Source organism: Ictalurus furcatus, chromosome 1 (genome assembly GCF_023375685.1).
Source record: "Ictalurus furcatus strain D&B chromosome 1, Billie_1.0, whole genome shotgun sequence".
NCBI classification, from domain to species: Eukaryota; Metazoa; Chordata; class Actinopteri; order Siluriformes; family Ictaluridae; genus Ictalurus; species Ictalurus furcatus.
In genome coordinates this window covers 20903078-20923544 of record NC_071255.1, presented here as the reverse complement: position 1 = coordinate 20923544, position 20467 = coordinate 20903078, and the positions used below count along the sequence as shown (strand labels likewise).

Here is a 20467-nt window from a genome sequence, read left to right as displayed (position 1 = left end):
GCAGACGACAGTTTTCTCCGAGGGTGAGAACTACGCGTAAATGTCCACACCGACCTTCTTAACGTAATGAAACTTGTTCAATCGGACAGCACTTGAACATCAGCCTCAGGCTAAATGTGGACACAACAGCACTGCATAATGAAAACCTTTACATGATTGCGGAGGATACTTCAGAGACTGCGTTACTGCTGATCCATACTTGAAGCTAATAAACTCCACATCTGTATTGGCTACTTCCATAGGCAAAACAGCTAAATGTGAGGACGGAAAGTAAACACTGTAAACTGAGACGGTCTCTGACCAGTATTAAAGCCAAAGCGCAATTTCCAAGGTTGTGTCTCTTCACTTTAGTCCTAAATCCGGTAAAAACCTCCTAGCTGCACAGAAACAGTCACCATAAAGAACAAAGCAGTACCACAGAGGCGTAACGGCTGTGTATACAGAGCTTTCCCATCCCGCATATTATCTGAGCAGTACACCAGCGCTAGCAGTTGGACATCATTTCACTGTCGCTGCATATTCCGTGCGCGCTCACCTCGTGCAGTTCAAGTTTCCTTAGAAGGGTGCGCGCGCCTAGGGGGCGGTGTTTCCTCTGGTTCAGTTAGCCTTTAGGTCAGTGCAATGTATATGTGCATGGAACATTTTATCCCTCACTCTATTCTATTCATGGAAATGTTGTAAGATGTTGTTTAGAGGTTGAGCTGATGTGTGTCAGAGTAGGTATAACGCTGCAATGCATAATGGCAGGATAGCCTACTCCAAGACCAGAATTAGGAAACATTGGAAAGCGGTTCAGTTAGTATCCCATGCACCATGACCCTGATCAGGATAAAGCAGTTACTGAAGATGACTGAATGAATCCTAAGCAGTGTATGCTGCATTTGGACATACACATTTCTGACTTCCATCCATTTTCCATATCATGCACAGGGTCGCGGGTAGCCTGGAGCCTATACCAAGAGACACCCTGGACGGGGCTCCAATCCATATCAAGGCACAATTGCACATACTCGAACACTACAGACAATTTAGAAATGCCAATCAGCCTACAATGCATGTCTTCAGACTGAGGGACGAAATCCCTGAAGCACAGAGAGAACAACTCTGTACACACAGGGATGAGGTGGGAATCGAACCCCAAACCGTGGAGGTGTTAGGCAAATGTGCTAACTACTAAGCCACCTCTAATTATGACATACAAAAATTTGTAAAAATTCTGCACTATACAGGATGCATGTTGAATAGGGTACAAACATACCACTGGTCTTCAAGTATTTCCTCATTGCTTTTCAAATTAAAGATTGGTGTATTGGAAGCAGGGAAACATTCAAATATGCAGAGACCATACTTTGGAAAAACTTTTCGATACCGGGCAGCACAGTGGCAGAGCAGGTAAAGTTGTCTTTTCTTGAATATTCTGTATCAAATTCACAATTTCAAGCTGTTTTTCACTAATGATATTTCTACATTGCGAATGATTTAATATTCTTGGCTAATTGAAAGATCATGCCATAGTAAAGTCTCTGTTCCTATGCTCTCATTCTCTACATATTTTATACTGTTTTATAATGTTTCAGTGGTATGTTCCTGTGAGATTATATATTATCCTCTCATATTTGTTTGAGCAGATGTAGGAAAAGCCTCCAGGGTCTGCCATCCTTCTTAAACATCTTCATTAGGGACTGCAGATGCACTGAATAGCAGTAGCAGAATTGTAAGCATCATCACGTCATGAAAAATAAACATGATCAAGCACATAAAAGATGTAACCCATAAACTCAGAGTGCTTAAAATGTCCACTTATCAGAACGGGACTGCATGAGGTGCATGAATTTTGCCATTAACCTCACAGGAAATGAAGAAAGGGAATGATAATGTTATAACTCAATCAAGGTCTGAATGTCTTAACACACAAGTGGTATAACTATGGGCCAATAATATGTCAGCTAAGCCATTCATCTAGCTAAGTCACTTTGCTCAGCGCCTGATTGATGCAGTCCTTTCTGTGTAGACGAGATTTAATATAACATTATAGAAATCGGTTAATTAGCACTCTGAGGAATGCTGTTTTACACAATATGGGAAAAACCCCACATGGGGCCACTTTTTTCAAATTTAAAAATCATTAGCAACGCTTGCTGTAACAAGTGAAGTCTTCTTTATAGGTGAAAATGTAATGCCTTCTGCAGTGTTTTATAAAATACCTTATTATGCAAAAATCAGTGATGTTGGTTCTCAAACACTAAATCTTCACAGTATTCATTAAAAAGAAAGATTTTAGCACCTCTTGTTGTATTTTTTTTTTTTAAATGATGAAACAGAAGAAGGTCATCATACAGTGGCTTATGTTGATTAGTTGGCTTTGATTTACAAGCTTGTTAGGAGAAATGTGAACATCTTGCCTTTTGACAAGTGCCAAAAATTATTCAGTATTCAAATCCTACAGCTTTAACATTGAATAATAGGGGAAAGATTTTTCAGATAATATTTAGGTGTAATAAACATTTATATATTATATCATATTATATTATAGTATTAATATTATACACTATAAATACAGGACTATGTTAAGTTCTTGAGGTGAAAAGAAGTTTTAAAGTATATGTAAACAATTCACAATGACCACTAGAGTGCAATCCACATTTTCACTGTTTACCCTTACTTTTTTTACATCCATGTTTTTTCATTAAAAGTATCATGTTTTATGTTGTTATAAATTGTTCTGAACTGTGAAAATGATCTTGTCCATGATGTTGGAACACATCACAGTTGCAGTATTAAGTGTTGTTGATGTGCTGGTTTGCTATTTGCAGGATGTACCTATTATTTCATTTTGGTCTTGTTTGTGCAAAGAACCCTGTTCCAGAAATAGTGTGCCTTGTTTAGGTGGAAATTTTAGGTGCAAACGTAAGCATGTTTGTTTTGGAAAGAAGGGAAACATTTCTTGTTACACTTCCATTTCATGCGTATTTGATCAGTCTAGTGATGTGCTGCCATGAACTGATAACTGATTACTCTACCTAGATGTAGCCTGTGGGTTTTTGCAGTTTCTCTGAGCATATGAGCTGGGATTGGTGAGAATTTGCTGAGACACCCACTCATGTTTATACTGGCAACATTTAGATTTTTTTTTTTTTTCATTCAATTTAAATTTAGTTTTAATGATACAATCGAACTAGACTACACAGCTTAGTATTTGAGGGTCAAGAGCCATCCTCAAGGGCCTGACTTTTCACAGTATTCAGATTACTAGTCTTGAATGTTCTATACATTAGTAAATAATAGGCTACATTCATGAAAATCAAAATAAAATCAAAATACCTACTTTTACAAAGGTGATCACTTTAATCAAGTGTATTTGAGTCACTTTGAGTCACAACTAGTATACTAATTTAATAAGTCCAAAAATGGTTTAAGACACATATATAACACACAAACACTGAGTACATTTCTATATGTGGATATATGAACTTTGAGATTAGTTTTACACTCATGGGTTCTTCAACGGTTTTTCAAGGGCTTCTTTGTATATTTAAGGAGTTTTTAACCTTCTAAATGGGTTGCAGTTCGGAAGCTGAAATCACAAAGACAGTAAAACCAAAGCGTACGTGTGTGTGTGTGTGTGTGTGTGTGTGTGTGTGTGTGTGTGTGTGAGAGAGAGAGAGAGAGAGAGAGAGAGAGAGCGAGCGAGCTACAGGGCTTATTGATTGGGTGCTATTCGTTGCATCACCTTGGAAACAAAGGCTTGATAAATTGGCATGCAGATGAAATCAGGTTTAATATTGATGATCTAGTTGAGTTTAGAAAGGGGGAAGGGTGGTGGATGTCTGCTGCTTTCATCTAGGTACAGCTTATGCTTTATAGGAAATCAAGAGGTCCTGGTCCTGTGCACTTAAGATTAACAAAACGAAATCTAAAAAGGTATATATATATTCATCTATTGTTTTCAGGAATTCCTGGTCTTCTAAATAAATGTGACACATAATTGTGAAATTGTGGATATGACTCTCATTGCTTGAATATGAGGTCGGTCTGAAGCTTTGTGACTGCTATTTTTGTTCTTCTTTACCAACAATAATTCAGGAGATGGGAAATTGTATATGATAACCGTTTTTCAATTATACAATATAGAGCTAAAAACCAAGTAAACGAATTTCCACACAAGACCAATAAATTCATATAATTGTCCCTATTTATTGTATCCCTATTATATTATCCTATTATGTGATTAGCTGGGGTTATTGGTTGTTGTTGGTGGTGGTTGTTGTAGGAAATGCGAACGCTCCATTATTTCACTCTAAATTGCATTTTAACTGATGATAGATTTGCAAAGAGTTTACCCTGTGTTAAACGTCATGCCAATGAAGCACCTCTGGATTTCAAAATACAAAAAATCTTTCCAACATTTCCATTTAACAGTGTGCTGGCTTGGCTTCGGTAACCTACATGTAGGAATATCTAATCAGTTATTGGAGTATGAATTTATCAAATGAAAAATAAAAACAATTAAGTGATTTGCCGTTAAGGTCCTTATTTGATCCATGATGTGTAGCGGATCTTAACCTTTGCCTGGAGGAATAGCCGGAGCTTTTTCTAAAAGTAGTTGCTAGATAAGGTTTTCGGTTCTTAAACGAAAAATACTTTTAATTGCCCTAGCTTTATAAACAGATTCAAACTGAATTAAATCGAATTTATTGTGGTCAGGGCAACCGCATGTTAATCACAGGTAAACGGCAAACAGTAGAAGATAAAAATAACATAATAATGTTCAGCAACGCTGATTGCTTTTCTGTTAGTAGGCTATTATTTACATTTCTGAGGTTGAATCATGTGGGCCTTAACTCGAAATCCTTGAAACCAAGTAAATCTGATCAACAAAAAATTGCGACTTTTTAGTGAGTTACAGTTGATATTCATTATTCACATATTATTGATAGGCCTGTTAAAATGTTAAATCTTAGTGTTATAGGAACATTAGTTTAAATTCCATTTTAATAGTTCTAATTTAATCGATCCTATATGTTTCATGTGAAGAATTTCGATTTCCAGAATTAGCAGTGCTTCTTTTACTTTGATAAAATATTTATTTGGTCTACTGTTGAACATTAAACATTGTTTAGAAATATTTACATATATTGGTTGTTTACGTAATCCCAGCATTAAAGGTTTATAATCTTGATATATAGCCTAGGCCAACAACACAATGTGTGTTCACTATAGTGTATATTGTAGAGCTCACTATAGTGTATATTGTACATGTTAATAATTTGTTTATTGACCTCAATCCACATGCTTCTCTAGTGCTGTTCAGCACATCCGATGTTGATTACGTGGCTATTTGATCATAAAAAAAATTAAGGAAATAATTTCTATTTATTAAACAGGATCAATTTATTTATTGCGGCTGATCCCGTTGTAAACGATGTTTAGCCTATATGCAATAGATTAAATACTCAAAGCTCTGCTCAGCAACCAATCTGTAAGAGTGTCCAAACCCTATCCGCTAAGTGCATTTAAGACTATGCATGAGTAAACAATACAAAATGTATTTTTTTTTTTTTTAATGTATAAAATGTTTCTTTTAAAATTCTTTTAAAAGAAACATGCCAAAGCGTTGTGGTTATCTTTGTCTTTCCACTATAAGCCTGGATAGTTATGAAGTTACCAAACTCCATCACAAGAGGGCGGGATCCCTTATCATTGCAGGTTCCCAAAATTGGTCTTGGAAAACCTCCTGTCCTACATATATTCGTGTATTCCGTTCTCTAACACACATGATTCAGTTAATCAGCTTAATTAACAGCCCCTGCTTAGTTGAAGTGGGGAAATTTACTCCATGACCAGGGTTGGGAACCTGTGCTATAGCTATTATAGGGTATATGTGGCACTGACTGCAGATGGAAGATGTGAACATGCGCTTTTGTGTCTGAAAAATCTCCTTTAAATTATACCTTTATAATAGGGGGGGGGGGGGGGGGAGAAACAGATTTAGCATGTGAATAATCAAATGTGATGTTTAGAATCTGTTCTCATTTGTCATAACATTATTCACATAATGCTACGAGTTCACTATTCACAAGTGCATTTTCAGGGCACATGTTGAAATGTTAGAGCCGTGTTTAATCTTATTGTAATAATGATTATATAAGCATTATGTTTTTGCAGGCATTTCCTTGTTAGTGTAGCTATTTTTAATCCTGCGACGCCAGTTTTGTGATTTCCCTGGCCTGACACCTGATTCAACTCACCGGTTGAGTACCAGGTTAAGCGGGTGTGTTAGAGCAAACGGAGATGGGGGGAGCTAGGGCAGAAAACTCTGCATAGCTGAATTCATAAAGTCCAGCAGGACATATATCAACATTATAGGTGTTCACTGCGTATTCTGCTTTGTGGTGTGGTGAAGGGGGTGTTGATCATTTTCACGCACGGACCCTGCTGTGCACTGGCCCCCATTTGTGATTGGTCCCTCCTTCGAGTAGAGGGGCCAGTCACTCATTCACTATGGTATGCGTTGTTTACCGCGAAGGGAAGAGGAACAGAGAATCATGTGGATTTGACCGAAACAGAGACTCGGGTCGTTAGATGCAGAGGGACCGTAAAGAGAGTGACAACAAGACCAAGGTGCAGTCACCAGAAGAGACGATCTAAAAACCCCCTTATTTTTTAAACGCAGAAATCGAATACTGTGATTCAAAGGAAAAGAAACAACCCTGCGACTGGAGCTGGGAAAGCCATGGCTGAGGGTACGTGGACATGGTGATGGGTGAATGTGATTGAGGTTTATCAAGGTAGCGGTTCTCACGATTAGGGTGGCTGGGGGTTGGGTTTCTTTACATTGTGTCAGGTTTTAGGGATTCTTCCCAAAATCTTTCGCACTGACCCTCCCACTTTTTCACTCCTGAAGGACGAGTCAAGCCTCCCTTTGTTTTCTTCACCCTTTGGCTTAAGATAAGGTTTGTCGTGAAGGGCCACGTTGGTCTGGGGGGAAAAAGGACACAATCAACGCAAGGTTTTATTTCACTGAAGATGGGTTCGATTTCACACTACGATTTTCAAGGTGAAATGGCCATTTTTCGACCTTATAATTAATTGTATCCTATATTGTTACTTTAGGGAAAAAAAAGATTAACAGTCGACAGAAACCTGCAGGGGCCCAAAGCCCGACACTGTAGATTGTGTGTATCCCGGACAGTGCGTTTGCAACGGTGTATGGTGTAAAGAATTGTGTTTAACAAAAACGTGTATAACGAAATTATTTACGTTTTCTGGATGCGAACGTGTGTAACGTTTTGAACCACATATTTAGATTCTGTATCCGTGTAGATGAAAATTATCCCACACACCCCCTACAACACGAATTTGCTCAGGCGTTCATATATAGGTCGACCAAACGCATAACCATTTTATAGCCTACAAATAGGAAAATGTTGCTGATATTTAATTCCAGATTTTTACCTGGCTGGAATTTAACTGAAACATTACATCTATTAAAATAGTAGACTTAAAAAAATGATATTTGCTCTTTAATTCCTAGAAAAAAAAAAGTCCTAACAGGCTATTCACAAATATTTTGTTCTTTGGGTTTTGGTTATGAAGAATGGCAGTGAAAAATGTAAGCAGATTGTTAGTTAATTTAATGCAGCAATACTTTGGAGAACTGCGTTATTTCGTCCTTAGTTGGTTTTTGATGAACTAGAAATTGGTCTGTGTTTGTATTTTATGATTTCCTTTTCCCCTCTGTTAATGGCATTATATCTCATTGCAGGAGGATGCGCTATAACCGAGAAAGAGGAAGGACAGTGCATGGAGGAAGACGCGCAGTTTTTCCACGGTATCGGTGTCTGCAAATGGTTCAATGTGCGGATGGGTTTCGGCTTCTTGTCTATGAACAGCCGAGAGGGAGAACCACTTGAAGCTCCAGTCGACGTGTTTGTCCACCAGGTAGCACTTCTTTTTGTTCTTTCATTATTTTAACCTCCACACCTCCCAAAACGTCTTTTTTTCTTGGTGCTTGGAAAGCACTACAAATGATAAAGCTTGTGATAGGACTGATGACTGGAATCATGTACATGTGTGGCATTTGGCAGACGCCCTTATCCAGAGCTACTTACAGAAGTGCTTTGAAGTCTCTATCAATAAATACAACTGATACTGGATCACTAGGTCACTGACTAATAATACCATCAGAATAAAAAGTCTGTTGTGGAGGTAAGAAAAGCACACAGACAGCACATTTTCACTATAGAATCGTGGCAACAACATAGGGAAACCAGAATGTCCTGAAATGACCCACCTATGTTGGGGAATTTATCTTTGCTAATTAGTTTCCCATGCAAAACTGCTGCCTCCACCCCTAAGAAAATGTAATGGTGTGGTTTCTTGTTGCACCTTTTCATCCTGGTTTCCTCTCTCCAGGTTTCTGCTGAAAAGTCATTAAGGGCTATCTGTGGTGTTTGTGAGACCCTTCCCCCCACCCCTCAAGCTACAGTATGCTAATAGCTGATAGACATAGGAGATTGTGCTCGGCACTTTTCCACCGCAAGGTATGGCTCAACTCGACTCGACTCTGCTCGCTTTTTGGAGGCTTTCCACTGCAGATAGTACCTGGTATCTGGTACTTTTTAGTACCATATCGGTCGAGGTTACAAGCCAGCCGAGCCATTACTAAATGTGAGCTACACACAGAGGGAATAGGGACTTCTTAATGAATGGTTCTGTATTTTATCTGAATATTGCTTCGATAATGCAACATTATTCCTGCGTGAAGGCGAGTGGAAGATGGCACCCACTTTGAGCTAGCACTAACTGCAGTGGAAAAACAAGCTGGAAAAGTAAAGTCACCAAGACCCACTGCAGATATGCCATTCTTCCTGAAGCAGCCAATTGGAATCTAAGGCCATTGATATGTTCTGTAGCTTCATAATGTGTACATGTTTTTTTTAAAAAAAATTGTAACAAGTCATCGTATTTAGAGATTTTATAAAATATTGAAGGGTATGTGTGAAATAGAGGCAAATACATTGCTTTTTTAATATACAGCATATTCTCCCTGTCACAGCATACAATCTGAAAAAAGTAAAGACATGTAAAACATTTTAAGTTACAAATATAGGAACTTCAGTATAATAAATAGTCAGGCATAATTATCAATACATGGTAGTCGGTGTTGAAGGGTGAAGGGTGGTCCACATGCTGGGGTGTAGGAACTACAGTTGTTGTGGGCCAGAATTAGGAGCAGCATGTCAGAGAACATTAACTGCTGGGATCTGCTAGCCTTTGTGGACACAGACAAAGGAAGCTGTATCCCAATAAAAAGTGCTCTTCACACCCATGACCGACCCCCACTTTATCTACAGAGCCATCCCTCCCATTGTCCGCTGATGTCTTCCTCTACTTCTCCCCTACTACTCAAAGTAGCCATGTGTGACTCCTTAAATAATAAATTCTACTCCTTAAATAATAAGAAAATTAAACAAAAAATTCTTATGTATGTATGTGTATGTATCTATGTATGTGTGTATATGTATAGAATAGAATAGAATAGAATATACATAATGTGTGTAGGTAGGATTGACCTACCATGGCTATTTTGTTTTCCGAGTAACAACAGAAAACCAAAACACTTGCCTCAAACTCAATGCCGAAGGGAAGGGGGATCCTCATAAGATGGCACGTTACCCACAATTCAATGCAGTACGTCTATACAGAGAGCGAGCTAAAGAATCAGTAAAACCATTTATTTAGAATGATTTTAAAACAAAATGTTTCTGAAAATCCATTGTGGCTTTCCCTTGGAATTCCTATGTAGAAGGATTTTTTTGTGGTGGTGGTCAAGAGTTAATTGCTGATTAACATTTTAGTGTTTAATTTTCCAAAGCTGCCAGTACTATTTTATACTACCTGGATGATTTGAAAACAAACAAATGTTTGTTGCTCTGCAAAGAACTGTAGCTTATAACAATATAATTCTTCGGAGACACACACAATAATCCTTTTGTAAAACTAGCAGGAAGAAGAGGTTTTATAATAAGGTCAGGATTGGGCTTTAGGAGCCCTTTTGAAAGTAGGTATATTAGGTAGGTAGTTGATTAATCAATGGTTCCATACTGATGTTTTAGGGATTGAGAGAAGCATTAATATTCATTAGTGCAGACACTAGCCAGTTACCGGATCTTGGTGCTGCACTTGATATGGTTCATCACATGAACCATATCAAAACACTCTTGGTTAAACTGGCTTTGTACTGACCTGGTTCCAGTATTTTACAAGTAATAGTCAAAATGTTGTCCTTGTAAAGGGGCTTGCCACCTGCTAATGTAATTTGTGGTATTCTACAAGATTCAGTACATGGACTACTGCTCTTTAACATTTACATGTTGCCTCTTGGACACATAATTTATCAAAACGGCCTCATCTATCATATACTGATGATCAAATGTATATTTACACACAACATCTCAACATTCAATAACTGCCTGCAGAACTTTACATCCAGGACGCACAGAAGTTGTTTTTTTTTCTTTTTGAAATTAAACTCTGATATAATAGAAATCATTTCTTTAGGTCCTATAACTCTCACTGCACAATGTTTACTTATATGTTAATAATCACACAATCCTAATCACAGTTGTCAACGTCACAATCATCACAGACACAATGTCTTCAACTTTATCATTCAAAGTTCACAACAGTACAATCAGACAGCAAGCATTTTTACATTTATGAAATGTAGCACATATCTGGCCACACCTCATTTTCTTAGATGGCTACCTTCACAGGTAATCACAGAGTTATTCATCACTTATAATGGCCCTTCACAGTTCAGATCAAGAATAAAGCTGACATTGTCTCGTCTTTCCAAGGCACCATTCTATGAGTTTTCTTGATGAAGGTTTCTCTATCGCTACCCCATGTCTAGCATTAGGAATACTTTTTAAACTAACCATTTTAGACAGGCATATAATCTTTAATTCTTTGTTGTATTATGGGTTGTCTTATTATTATTATTATTATTATTATTATTATTATGACTGAGACTTGCATATCCAGCAAGTGATGCTTTTAAAACGGGGATATTGCATTTGACCCCTAACTGTTGCTAGCCTACAAGTACTACCATTTTTGATTGTTTATTCTCAAATATGTAAATTATTGGGCAGTATGAATCCGTTACAGATTGTGTTTATTTCAAACTCATTCAGGGGACATAAAGTGGCTTATATGTTTTTGTTTAAATTGTGCAGTTGAGGTTCTCCACTGAATATTTTATTGCAGTCTGCTGGCCACAATAGATAAATAATGAGTACTTACCATTGAAAGGCTTAGGGCAGACTCGACACCTAAATGATTCTTTACTTTGTATAAATAGTGTTTTATATAACTATGGAGTAAGTTATTTGTTCAGTTGAGGTATTGACCTAACCTATGCCACACACGGCTATTAAATATCTCATTGTCCCCAGTTTATATTAAGTTAACATTGCTCTTAACACTTTTCACTGACCCGGGGCTGTAATTATTTATTTTATGATTGTTAAAATATCTAGGCTGTGCATGTGTCCATTTTCTCCAGAATAAAATTTTAACAATTACACTTAAGTATTTCTCAAGCTGAAATGTTTATCAGGAAGTGAAACATGACTTTACCATTAAGCTGATGTCGATGAAACACATGAAATTTGGCTTTTAGAAGTTTGGCCATTTGTATGTGAAACCATGCAAATGCACAGTTTCGTTTTCTGTACTCTACTCAAGATGCGTGATCCAGCTTGATTATTAGCTAATGAACTGGTAATGTAGGGAGCAGGGAAAATTTGAACCTGTGCAGGACAGTGGGATCTCCAGGCCTAAAGGTGTGAATCTCTGCTCTAGGCTACCTCTACATGCTTCTGTACTGAGAAACCATTTAAGGAATTTTCCTGGGCCCCCACCCCATCCAACTTAGTGGTCAGTGTCACTGAGAGAGGAATTAAGCCATTGGTGTGTGGTATTGGGGGAGGGTATGTGTGAGAGAGACTCTACTATGAGGTGTGTGGAATGCAGAATCTCCAGGAAACACAGACATTTGGTTAACACACATTCTACCTTATCCTCTAAGTTTGTAACCCCTCTCACTACAGCAGAGAATCAGGTGTAGCTGTGGAATTCTGAATTGATGCACATTTGGTATTACCTGTATGCAGATGACTACAAAGCCAGTAATATATGTATAGAATATAGATTTGAATATAGAGGATTAGCAGAAACTTTCAGGAACGAGGTTTTTCAGCTTGAATAACATTTTTGTGCATATTTGTATATAATTTTTATGGGAGTTACTGGACTGACGTGGAACTATCAATGCTGAATTGGAAATAAAATAGTTTTCCTTAGAGTTGATTTTTTAAGGTATTGCTGTCAATACATTTCATTATGTCTTAGATCATGTGTTAGTAGACTTGGATGTTTTACTTCCTGTCAGGATTCTCTATAGTAAATACTGATGAATAATATGAATTTCTTTTCAGAGTAAGCTACACATGGAGGGATTTAGGAGTCTGAAGGAAGGTGAGAATGTTGAGTTCACCTTTAAAAAGTCTTCCAAGGGCCTGGAGTCTGTGCGGGTGACAGGGCCTGGAGGAGTGCACTGTATAGGCAGTGAAAAGAGACCCAAAGGCAAGAGTGCCCAGAAACGCCGCTCGAAAGGAGACAGGTGAATAGACTGAGCATTAATCACAAACAGTACTATTTTACCAAAGTAGGATGCTGTTGTTGTGTAGTGGGCTTTGTCTAAGCAACTGTACATGAGGGATTAACATCACAACCGTAAATCTGAAAGAGTGCATGTCATTGTTTTATTGCATTGTAAGTGGAAATCTTAACCTCTCACTTTAGTTTTATTTGTAATGTTATGTGGTCATCTCATGTGCCCCCACTCACTGTATCCTCAACTCATCTCATGGTTGGGGTCAAACAGACTGGCTTGACATGTGACCTGGATCAATAACTGTTTAAAATTTCTTGCCAGTAGTGCATTTCTACTCAATAGCTTTACCCTAACATCCACCCCCAATTACTGTGGCTGTCCTTAACATATTAGACCACTGCCTTGTATCTTTATGCAGATTCTGGTTTAAATTTTTAGAACTTGCCATCTTCCCATGATTGTACACTCCTAACCAAGATTTAGGAATTTCACACTGTATATACTCCACCGCATACATGATGATGTGGACCTCTCTCTGGATTATCAATATGAACAGATGTTAGTGGCATATCCTGTGGCCTCTTGGTCAGTCAGCTCTGGTTATGGTAAAGAACAAAATGTAGTTGAATTTGAGTAAGGATTGTTATAGCCTCAAATAGTCCCAAGTGGCCTGTCTTTGATACAACTGCCTTGGACCACATTGGTCCTTTAAGAGGTGCCACAGCTGTCTAACGTGATTATTCATCCTTGTCAATGACAAACGGTACCTTTTAACAAGTTGCTTTTGTTAGAGCAGCATTGTCCATATGCTTCATCCTTGTAACATGGACATGTAGCAAGATAAAAGCTATACAGAGAAGGGTGGAAAAGATTTTTTTATGAGTTGGTATCTCTTTATGCTCACAATAAAAATTCACTGCTATGCAGCACAATAAATATTGTAAATATAAGAAATTAAACATTTTGTAAATGTTAATTTTGTAAGAATGTCAAAATATAATAGATCACTGTTCTGCTTAACTTTCTCACCCCGTGTGAGAAATCTTGGTTTCATCACACACACATACACACATCTTTGTTTCATATGCTACTGTTCAGGCCCCATGATGCAGTGAAGAAGAAACACAGCAGCTCATTTAATTGATAACAGATGTAGGTGCCTGAAAGTGGTTAGGGTTCAGTGTAGCCATGGAAACTGCATAAGTTTAGTGCTTGGGGGTGAAGTTGGAGGAGCAAGAAGTCATAGTTCATAGGTTAACATTGCAGTTTTTTTTCTGACAAAGGGCTCTATAGACTTTCTGCACACGCTTACTGTGATTGATCCTCACCCCCAAGCTGCTGCAATGGTGGACCCATGTGGACTCTCAGTTCAGTGCCTATAAACCACCAGCAGCATCACTGCACTCACCAGTGTCCCCACATGACCTCATCTGCATACGCAATAATGCAGTAGTGACAGTGTGCACCCACCACCCATCTGTCATTCATGTTGCCACGCATGGCCATGATCTAAACCACTTTTCAAAGTCAACCCCCTCTGACACTTTTCAGTGGCTGCAAATGGCTAAAAAAAATTAGGGTTTTAGCAAGTTGCATAAAAATTCTGATTTTACATTTAGTTTGATTGCCAGTGAAAGGTATTGGCCAGATCAATGGTGACAGATTTAATAAGTCACCAGGCAGGTTCTGGACCAAACATGTTTCATGGAAATCAGTATAAAGCAGTCAAAAATCATGGATTACATGTAAGTGCCTTAAGCTGAACTTCACAATCATTTTCAATTAGCCTTGACAAAACAGTAGTCTTGATTGACAGTTGGCAGTCAGTCCAAGTTTAACTCAGTACCGCTCAATCTAAATTAATCAAATTAATATCTTAAACAATGAACAATGCTTTCCTGTGGGTTCTCTGGTTTCCTCAAATCTCCCAAAAACATGTGTCACTCAGTACATTTACATGGACAACAATAATCCAATATTATCCTGATTAAGACAATACTCAGAATAAAAAATTAGCATGTAAACAGCAATTTTTGATTACCTTAATCCGACTAAAGTCATACTTGAAGTAAACACAAATCGAATTAAGACATAGAGTATTCCTATTTTAGTCACATTATCGGAGTGCATTACAGACATGTAAACACCTTAATCACACTATTAACGTCGTGTGGGAGTTTTCACCGCATTTTGCAACAGGACACGTACACACACGGCGGTGTTCAACCGTTTGTTGACAAACAAGAGAGCATGGCTGTGTCTGAAACTGTGTACTTACCTGCTATCTAGTAAGCGAGATGCGTGTATTTCGGCTACAATATAGTGGGTAAGTATGCAGTTTGGGACGCAGCCCATGGCTGCATGCAACATATAAAAAAAGCATGTAACATATAAAAAAAACCATGTATAACATATAAAACGGGAACATGAAAGGAATATTCTAAAAGCAACTCATGTAAACACCTTAATCACAATATTGTCTTATTCAGAATAAGGTCAATAATTAGACTACTGCTGTCCATGTAAACATAGTTAATGAGTGTGTGAATGTGTGCGTGATGCCCTACTGCTGCCCTGACTGGTGTCCCATCCAGAATATATATCCACCTTGTGCCGTGTGTTCCTGGACAGGCTCTGGATTCAGAGAACCAGAATTCACCAGTTACAGAAGATGAATGTACAAATGAAAAACAGCTCAAGGATTTATGAGCTTTATTAAGCCACACTGATCTTGGATAGCTATGTGTCTCAGCTAGTGGCTTGTAGGTGTTTCCCTTTTGTGAATTTACATTTAAGCACTACTTTTATTTATTTATTTGAATAGAAATATAACTAGAGAATTAGTGTCTCAGCCTTTCAGTGACGTGTTGTCTTTTAGGAATTATTTAATCTCTGTTTCTCAGGTGCTACAACTGCGGAGGTTTAGACCACCATGCAAAAGAGTGCAAGCTGCCTCCTCAGCCAAAAAAGTGCCATTTCTGCCAGAGTGTCTCACACATGGTTGCCAACTGCCCAGTCAAAGCCCAGCAGTCCTCATCAGGCTCTCAGGAAACACCTTTCTCTTTGAAGGGAGAGGAAGAAGTAAAGAATTATTCCCCTCCACCCACAGAGATCACCAACTGAGGCAAGCGTGCACAGAGGAGGTTTGGCTGGAGCTTACAAGTAAATCATACCACTAAATTGACAAGATGAATATAGGTTCCTACTAATGCTGCTTTTGGAACTACCTCAGGTATATAAAAGAAGAACGTACCGTTTTGTCTTTGGTGTAATGCTCAGGTATATAATTGCTTTATACTCAGGAATTTTCACAGTGCATTATTGTATCTCAGTAACAGAAGTGTTTTCACTGTATCTGACTTGTGATTATAGTTTTCTACATGCTTTGATAATGTTATAAAGAATGTGACACTTTTTGACTGTCCGACAAAGAGCAGAGGCTGTGGAGGCACTACTCTGTAAAGAATGTATATTTCAGGGATATTTATGGTGAGGTTTAGGATTTGGAACAGAGTTGGGGTGTGTTTACAATCGACTGCCCTCACCACCTGGGGCCAAATGAATGTTATGTTGGCATGGCTTGCCAGTGATTATTCTTTGTTTTATCCCTGTTAAGTAATTGATTGTGATTATTTTGAAAGAATGACACAATCTTAGAGATTAATTTCATTAATTAATTTAAAATTACAGTCTGGATTCAAAATATGTGTTGACATCACATGCTAATTATCTGCAACTGTCTGTGCTACCAATGTTTGCCTTTTTCTCTTGACAGTTTATTTTCTAAGAGTTTATTATTCTGATGACGTCTGTGTCCATTAACTAAGACGTTGCCTCCTTTCCTCAGTTGCCAGACTTCTTTAGGAAGAAGAGCTGCATGCAGGTCTAGCCTTAATAGTCTTTTTAAATAAGAAGCTAGCATACTTTCTTATACATTTAATATATACCATATATGTTAACCTATAAGAAGCCCAGTTGAAATCATCTTAATATTTATTACTATGGCTTCTCCTCAAATACCTTTCCCTTTGCATCGATTTTACATCCACCCTCTTCTCCCATTATTTATGAAATGTTAATGTTTTGTTGTTTAATTTACAGACTATGATGATTCTATGCACAATTTTGTTAGACTTGGTAGATGTGTTGGGAATTTTATATATGCTGATATCAGTGCAAGTCTGCACTAATCATGGAGCTTATATTTGCCTTGTTATGGTTGCTGTTGTTTTTGATATTTATCAGAGCAGTGTGTGTGTGTGTGTCTGTGTGTGCATATGTGTGTTTTGTGGGGGGGTTTTTTTGTTTGTTTGTTTGTTTGTTTTTGTTTTGTTTTTTATAATTACTGATTAAGCTAGCAAAAACCTATGATACCATGAACCTTAAAATCTCAGAGAAAACATGTTGGCTACATTCATTAGGAGAGTAATTTAGTGATGCATGTTAGAGGACAAATGGCAATTCCAGTATCACACTAGCATTATTAAACTGTTCACAATCATATTGTTTAACCTCATGTTGATTTTTTTAAGAAGTTTATTTTGGATATATGACTACCAACAATCATGCTATTATTATAACACTTGAGTAACCAAATATGTTGTTTTTAAATATATAGGGCAAATTTTATCTTACCAAAGTCATTTTAGGTTGTTTTTTTGTTTTGTTTTGTTTTGTTTTTTTGTTTTAGTTTGTTTGTTTGTCATTTTTAGGCCATTTAAAGGCATGAGGGAACTTGTGTGTTTGCACAAAGATGGAACACAATTTTAGCACATGTATGCCTTTGTTGTATGTTTTTTTGTTTGTTTGTTTGTTTGATTTTGGATCAAATTTTATACTGTTTTGGCAATTTCACTGTAATTCTGGCAATTATTTTGTTCTGTTCCAGTAGATGTAATCTTCAGCCTTTTCTCACAGTTCAGACGATTCAGATTCAAACTGTCTTTGCCTGATTAGCGCCATTAAGTTCTATCATATGTAGCCTAGAACTTCATATGATATCACTTCATATGAAACAGACCTCGTGTGTTTTGCTAGCTTATATATAGCTACTAATGATTTTATTTCTATTACAGTCTGTCAGTTGTCCTGTTTGAGCTAATTTGGTTAATACCTTTCTGACGATTAAATTTATATTCTTTTAAAACATTTAAGCTTTGTGAATATTCGTCTTAAAATGCTTAATTGCCAATGAATGAGTTCCTGTTCTAATATAGACTATATTGATTATGAAGTAAGCATTGCAGGATAGCTGGGTCTAAAGCTATTTCAGGAAACCTCTGTTTATACTTCCTTAATAAATTCTTCACCATAATAAACTTTAAACATGCTGTCTATTTTTCAGCTAAACGCTGAATGAACGCCTAAACAAAGACACGAAGTAGCATGCTAAGGTCCAGCTTGTTTTCGAAACGAGATTCAAATATTTAATGACCAATGTAGCTACTTAATGTAATTTACTTCATAGATGACAAAGTATACGAAACACTAAGAAGAAAATGGTATTTCTGCGAGACATTTTTGGCATTATGAACAAATGTAGCATGAACAGAATAGCTTTTCTATTGTAAATATACTCAAATGCTTTAAAATAATGCTACTAAGCCGACGCTTTAAATGTCAACATTTTGAGTGTAAGTCCTTTAAAGTCAATTAACATCGTACTCTTGTAAACCATGAGACTAACTTATCGAATATTACAAAAATAAACTGCGATTATATCTTTTTGTGGTTGTCCAACAAATGAAACTTATTTGTTTGAAAACAATTAAGCGTCCGGAGAGGCAGCTATATTCATTTTCCTTTTAGCCTACATAACATAATTTCTTTTATTCCGGAAACTATAGGCTAACCTCCTTTCTGTTTCATTTGTTCACAATAGTTTACAGTATCTCTTGGACTGTTATTTGATCATCATTCACACAATGAACCGGTAGGCTACATGATATTTCTTATCGAATTTCAGGTTTGTATGTTTGTTTGTTTTTACATTAATAAAATTGAAAGGCTGTAAACCTTTCAGGTGTTCCGTTTCAAATACTACATACTTTAAACAGAAAAGCTGTACAGTTTGGCAGATGTGTGTAGGAACGCTGAGCCCATATAGGCTATAAACATTGAGAGATAAATTGGATTAGATTTAAGAGATAAATTTCTCGTGCACAGAAAAATAACATGGAAATGGCGCAAACTTATGACTGCTGTACTGCGATTTCTAGCCTATTTTGGACACCGTAGATAGCTCTGGGCTAATTACAAAAAAAAAAAAAAAAAAAAAAAAATTCATGGATCTTTTCTCTTTGCCACATCCCAGTTGGTGGCGGTATTGCATCATAAATTTAACACTCCCCATCGCCAAAGAAAATGTACTATAGTAGTAGATAGTAGTAGCTATATTATTATTATATGAAATAGTTGAGCTATGTTGTGTGTAAATACAATGACCTATAATATAATACAATACAATGCAATATAATATGATCCAAAACGCATAGGCCCTACCCTTATTCTAAATAGTAGATCGTTATATTAAGTAAGAAATTGTGACAAACAGACCTACAACAGGGGTCGCACGAGAAACACCTCTTTTCTTTCATTCATTTATTTTACAAATATTAAAAACATCGAATTTTCTGTGTTAATAGGCTAAATACAAGCTCCATTTAAATTAATAGGGTGCATGTTATTTTAGTATTTTCACTATCCTGAAATGCTGCACTAGCTACTTCAGCAATAAAAATATAAACAACCGTCTATCTACCTACGCTAAACAAACGTGATTATGTAGGCTACTGTTCTAGAAAGTTATTACATACTAACATTCATTGGTTTTCTTAGTGTTTGAATTTTTTTAACCTCTTAAGTAGCCTAAATTTACCGAGTTTTCAATTTGAGACACAGCTCATGACAATAATCTCAAGGGATATTTTGTCATTGACGTGCCATCTAGTTAACGTAGTTTTTTTGTTTGTTTGTTTGTTTAATCTTCCAGATATACATAATATAGGCACGTGAGTGTGTAAACAATGCCACTTGCGTTGCTGCTGCAATTCTGGACATATGCAGGCAAAGTCTAGCGCCAAGTATGAACCAGACTATCCATCAGGGAATAACCAGGGTATCACACTACCAGTGTCGATTACTTTCCTAATAACAATGTTTCTTACAAGTTTGTTAACGCTTTTTCCTCTTTGTTCCTTTGTTAACAATGGAAAAAATGAAAAAGCATTAGCAAAGCTTTTTTTATATAAAGTCTAATCATTTCAGTAAGCTTAAAAATGACAAAAGAAGCAAAAAGGAATTATTTGAGGAAAGATATTTTAATATCTTTAAACATAATACGAATAAGTACTCTGTTGTAGCTGTTACTGATGTGGACAAAGCAAAGGTTTTGTATTCTAAACAAATGTTTTATTCTTCTCAAGGAAGAAAATAGGGCAAGAGTTGGTATTAAAATTGTAGATAGATAAGCATTAAAAGCAATGAATTAATTAGGTCAGTATTTGACCATGGTTGCACAGCATATGTCTCAACTGCCAAAACATTTATTAAAAAGTTGAATGATATCCAAGAACATGGACTTCAACTCTGAGTGGTGTTTTTTTTTAAAAAAAAAACAAAAAAAACCAAAAAAAAAAAACCAACAACAACAATTCCAGCAGGTATACAATCACAAAACATAGCAATTAGAGACTACCTATTGGTCTGGGTTGCAGGATCATGAAAAGGATCACCCAAGTGGAGATGTCACAGAACCGTGCTGAGAACATGCAAAAAAGTAAT

The 20467-nt window shown here is 36.9% G+C and overlaps 1 protein-coding gene across 1 annotated transcript; it reads left to right on the top strand.

Annotated features, from left to right (window-relative positions):
* Positions 1 to 7560: 7560 nt before the first annotated feature.
* lin28aa (lin-28 homolog Aa) lies at positions 7561 to 18337 on the top strand. The gene is made up of 3 exons (XM_053632041.1): positions 7561 to 7941; positions 12507 to 12691; positions 15589 to 18337. The coding sequence occupies exons 1-3, from the start codon at positions 7720 to 7722 to the stop codon at positions 15806 to 15808; spliced, it is 627 nt and encodes a 208-aa protein (XP_053488016.1). The 5' UTR covers positions 7561 to 7719; the 3' UTR covers positions 15809 to 18337.
* Positions 18338 to 20467: the final 2130 nt, after the last annotated feature.

Bases quoted from the DNA above. Each gene is read 5' to 3' on its own strand.
- lin28aa (XM_053632041.1), top strand. From the start codon at position 7,720: ATGATTTCCTTTTCCCCTCTGTTAATGGCATTATATCTCATTGCAGGA. The intron at 7,942-12,506 runs GTAGCACTTCTT...ATTTCTTTTCAG, and splicing joins TCGACGTGTTTGTCCACCAG to AGTAAGCTACACATGGAGGG. The intron at 12,692-15,588 runs GTGAATAGACTG...TCTGTTTCTCAG, and splicing joins CGCCGCTCGAAAGGAGACAG to GTGCTACAACTGCGGAGGTT.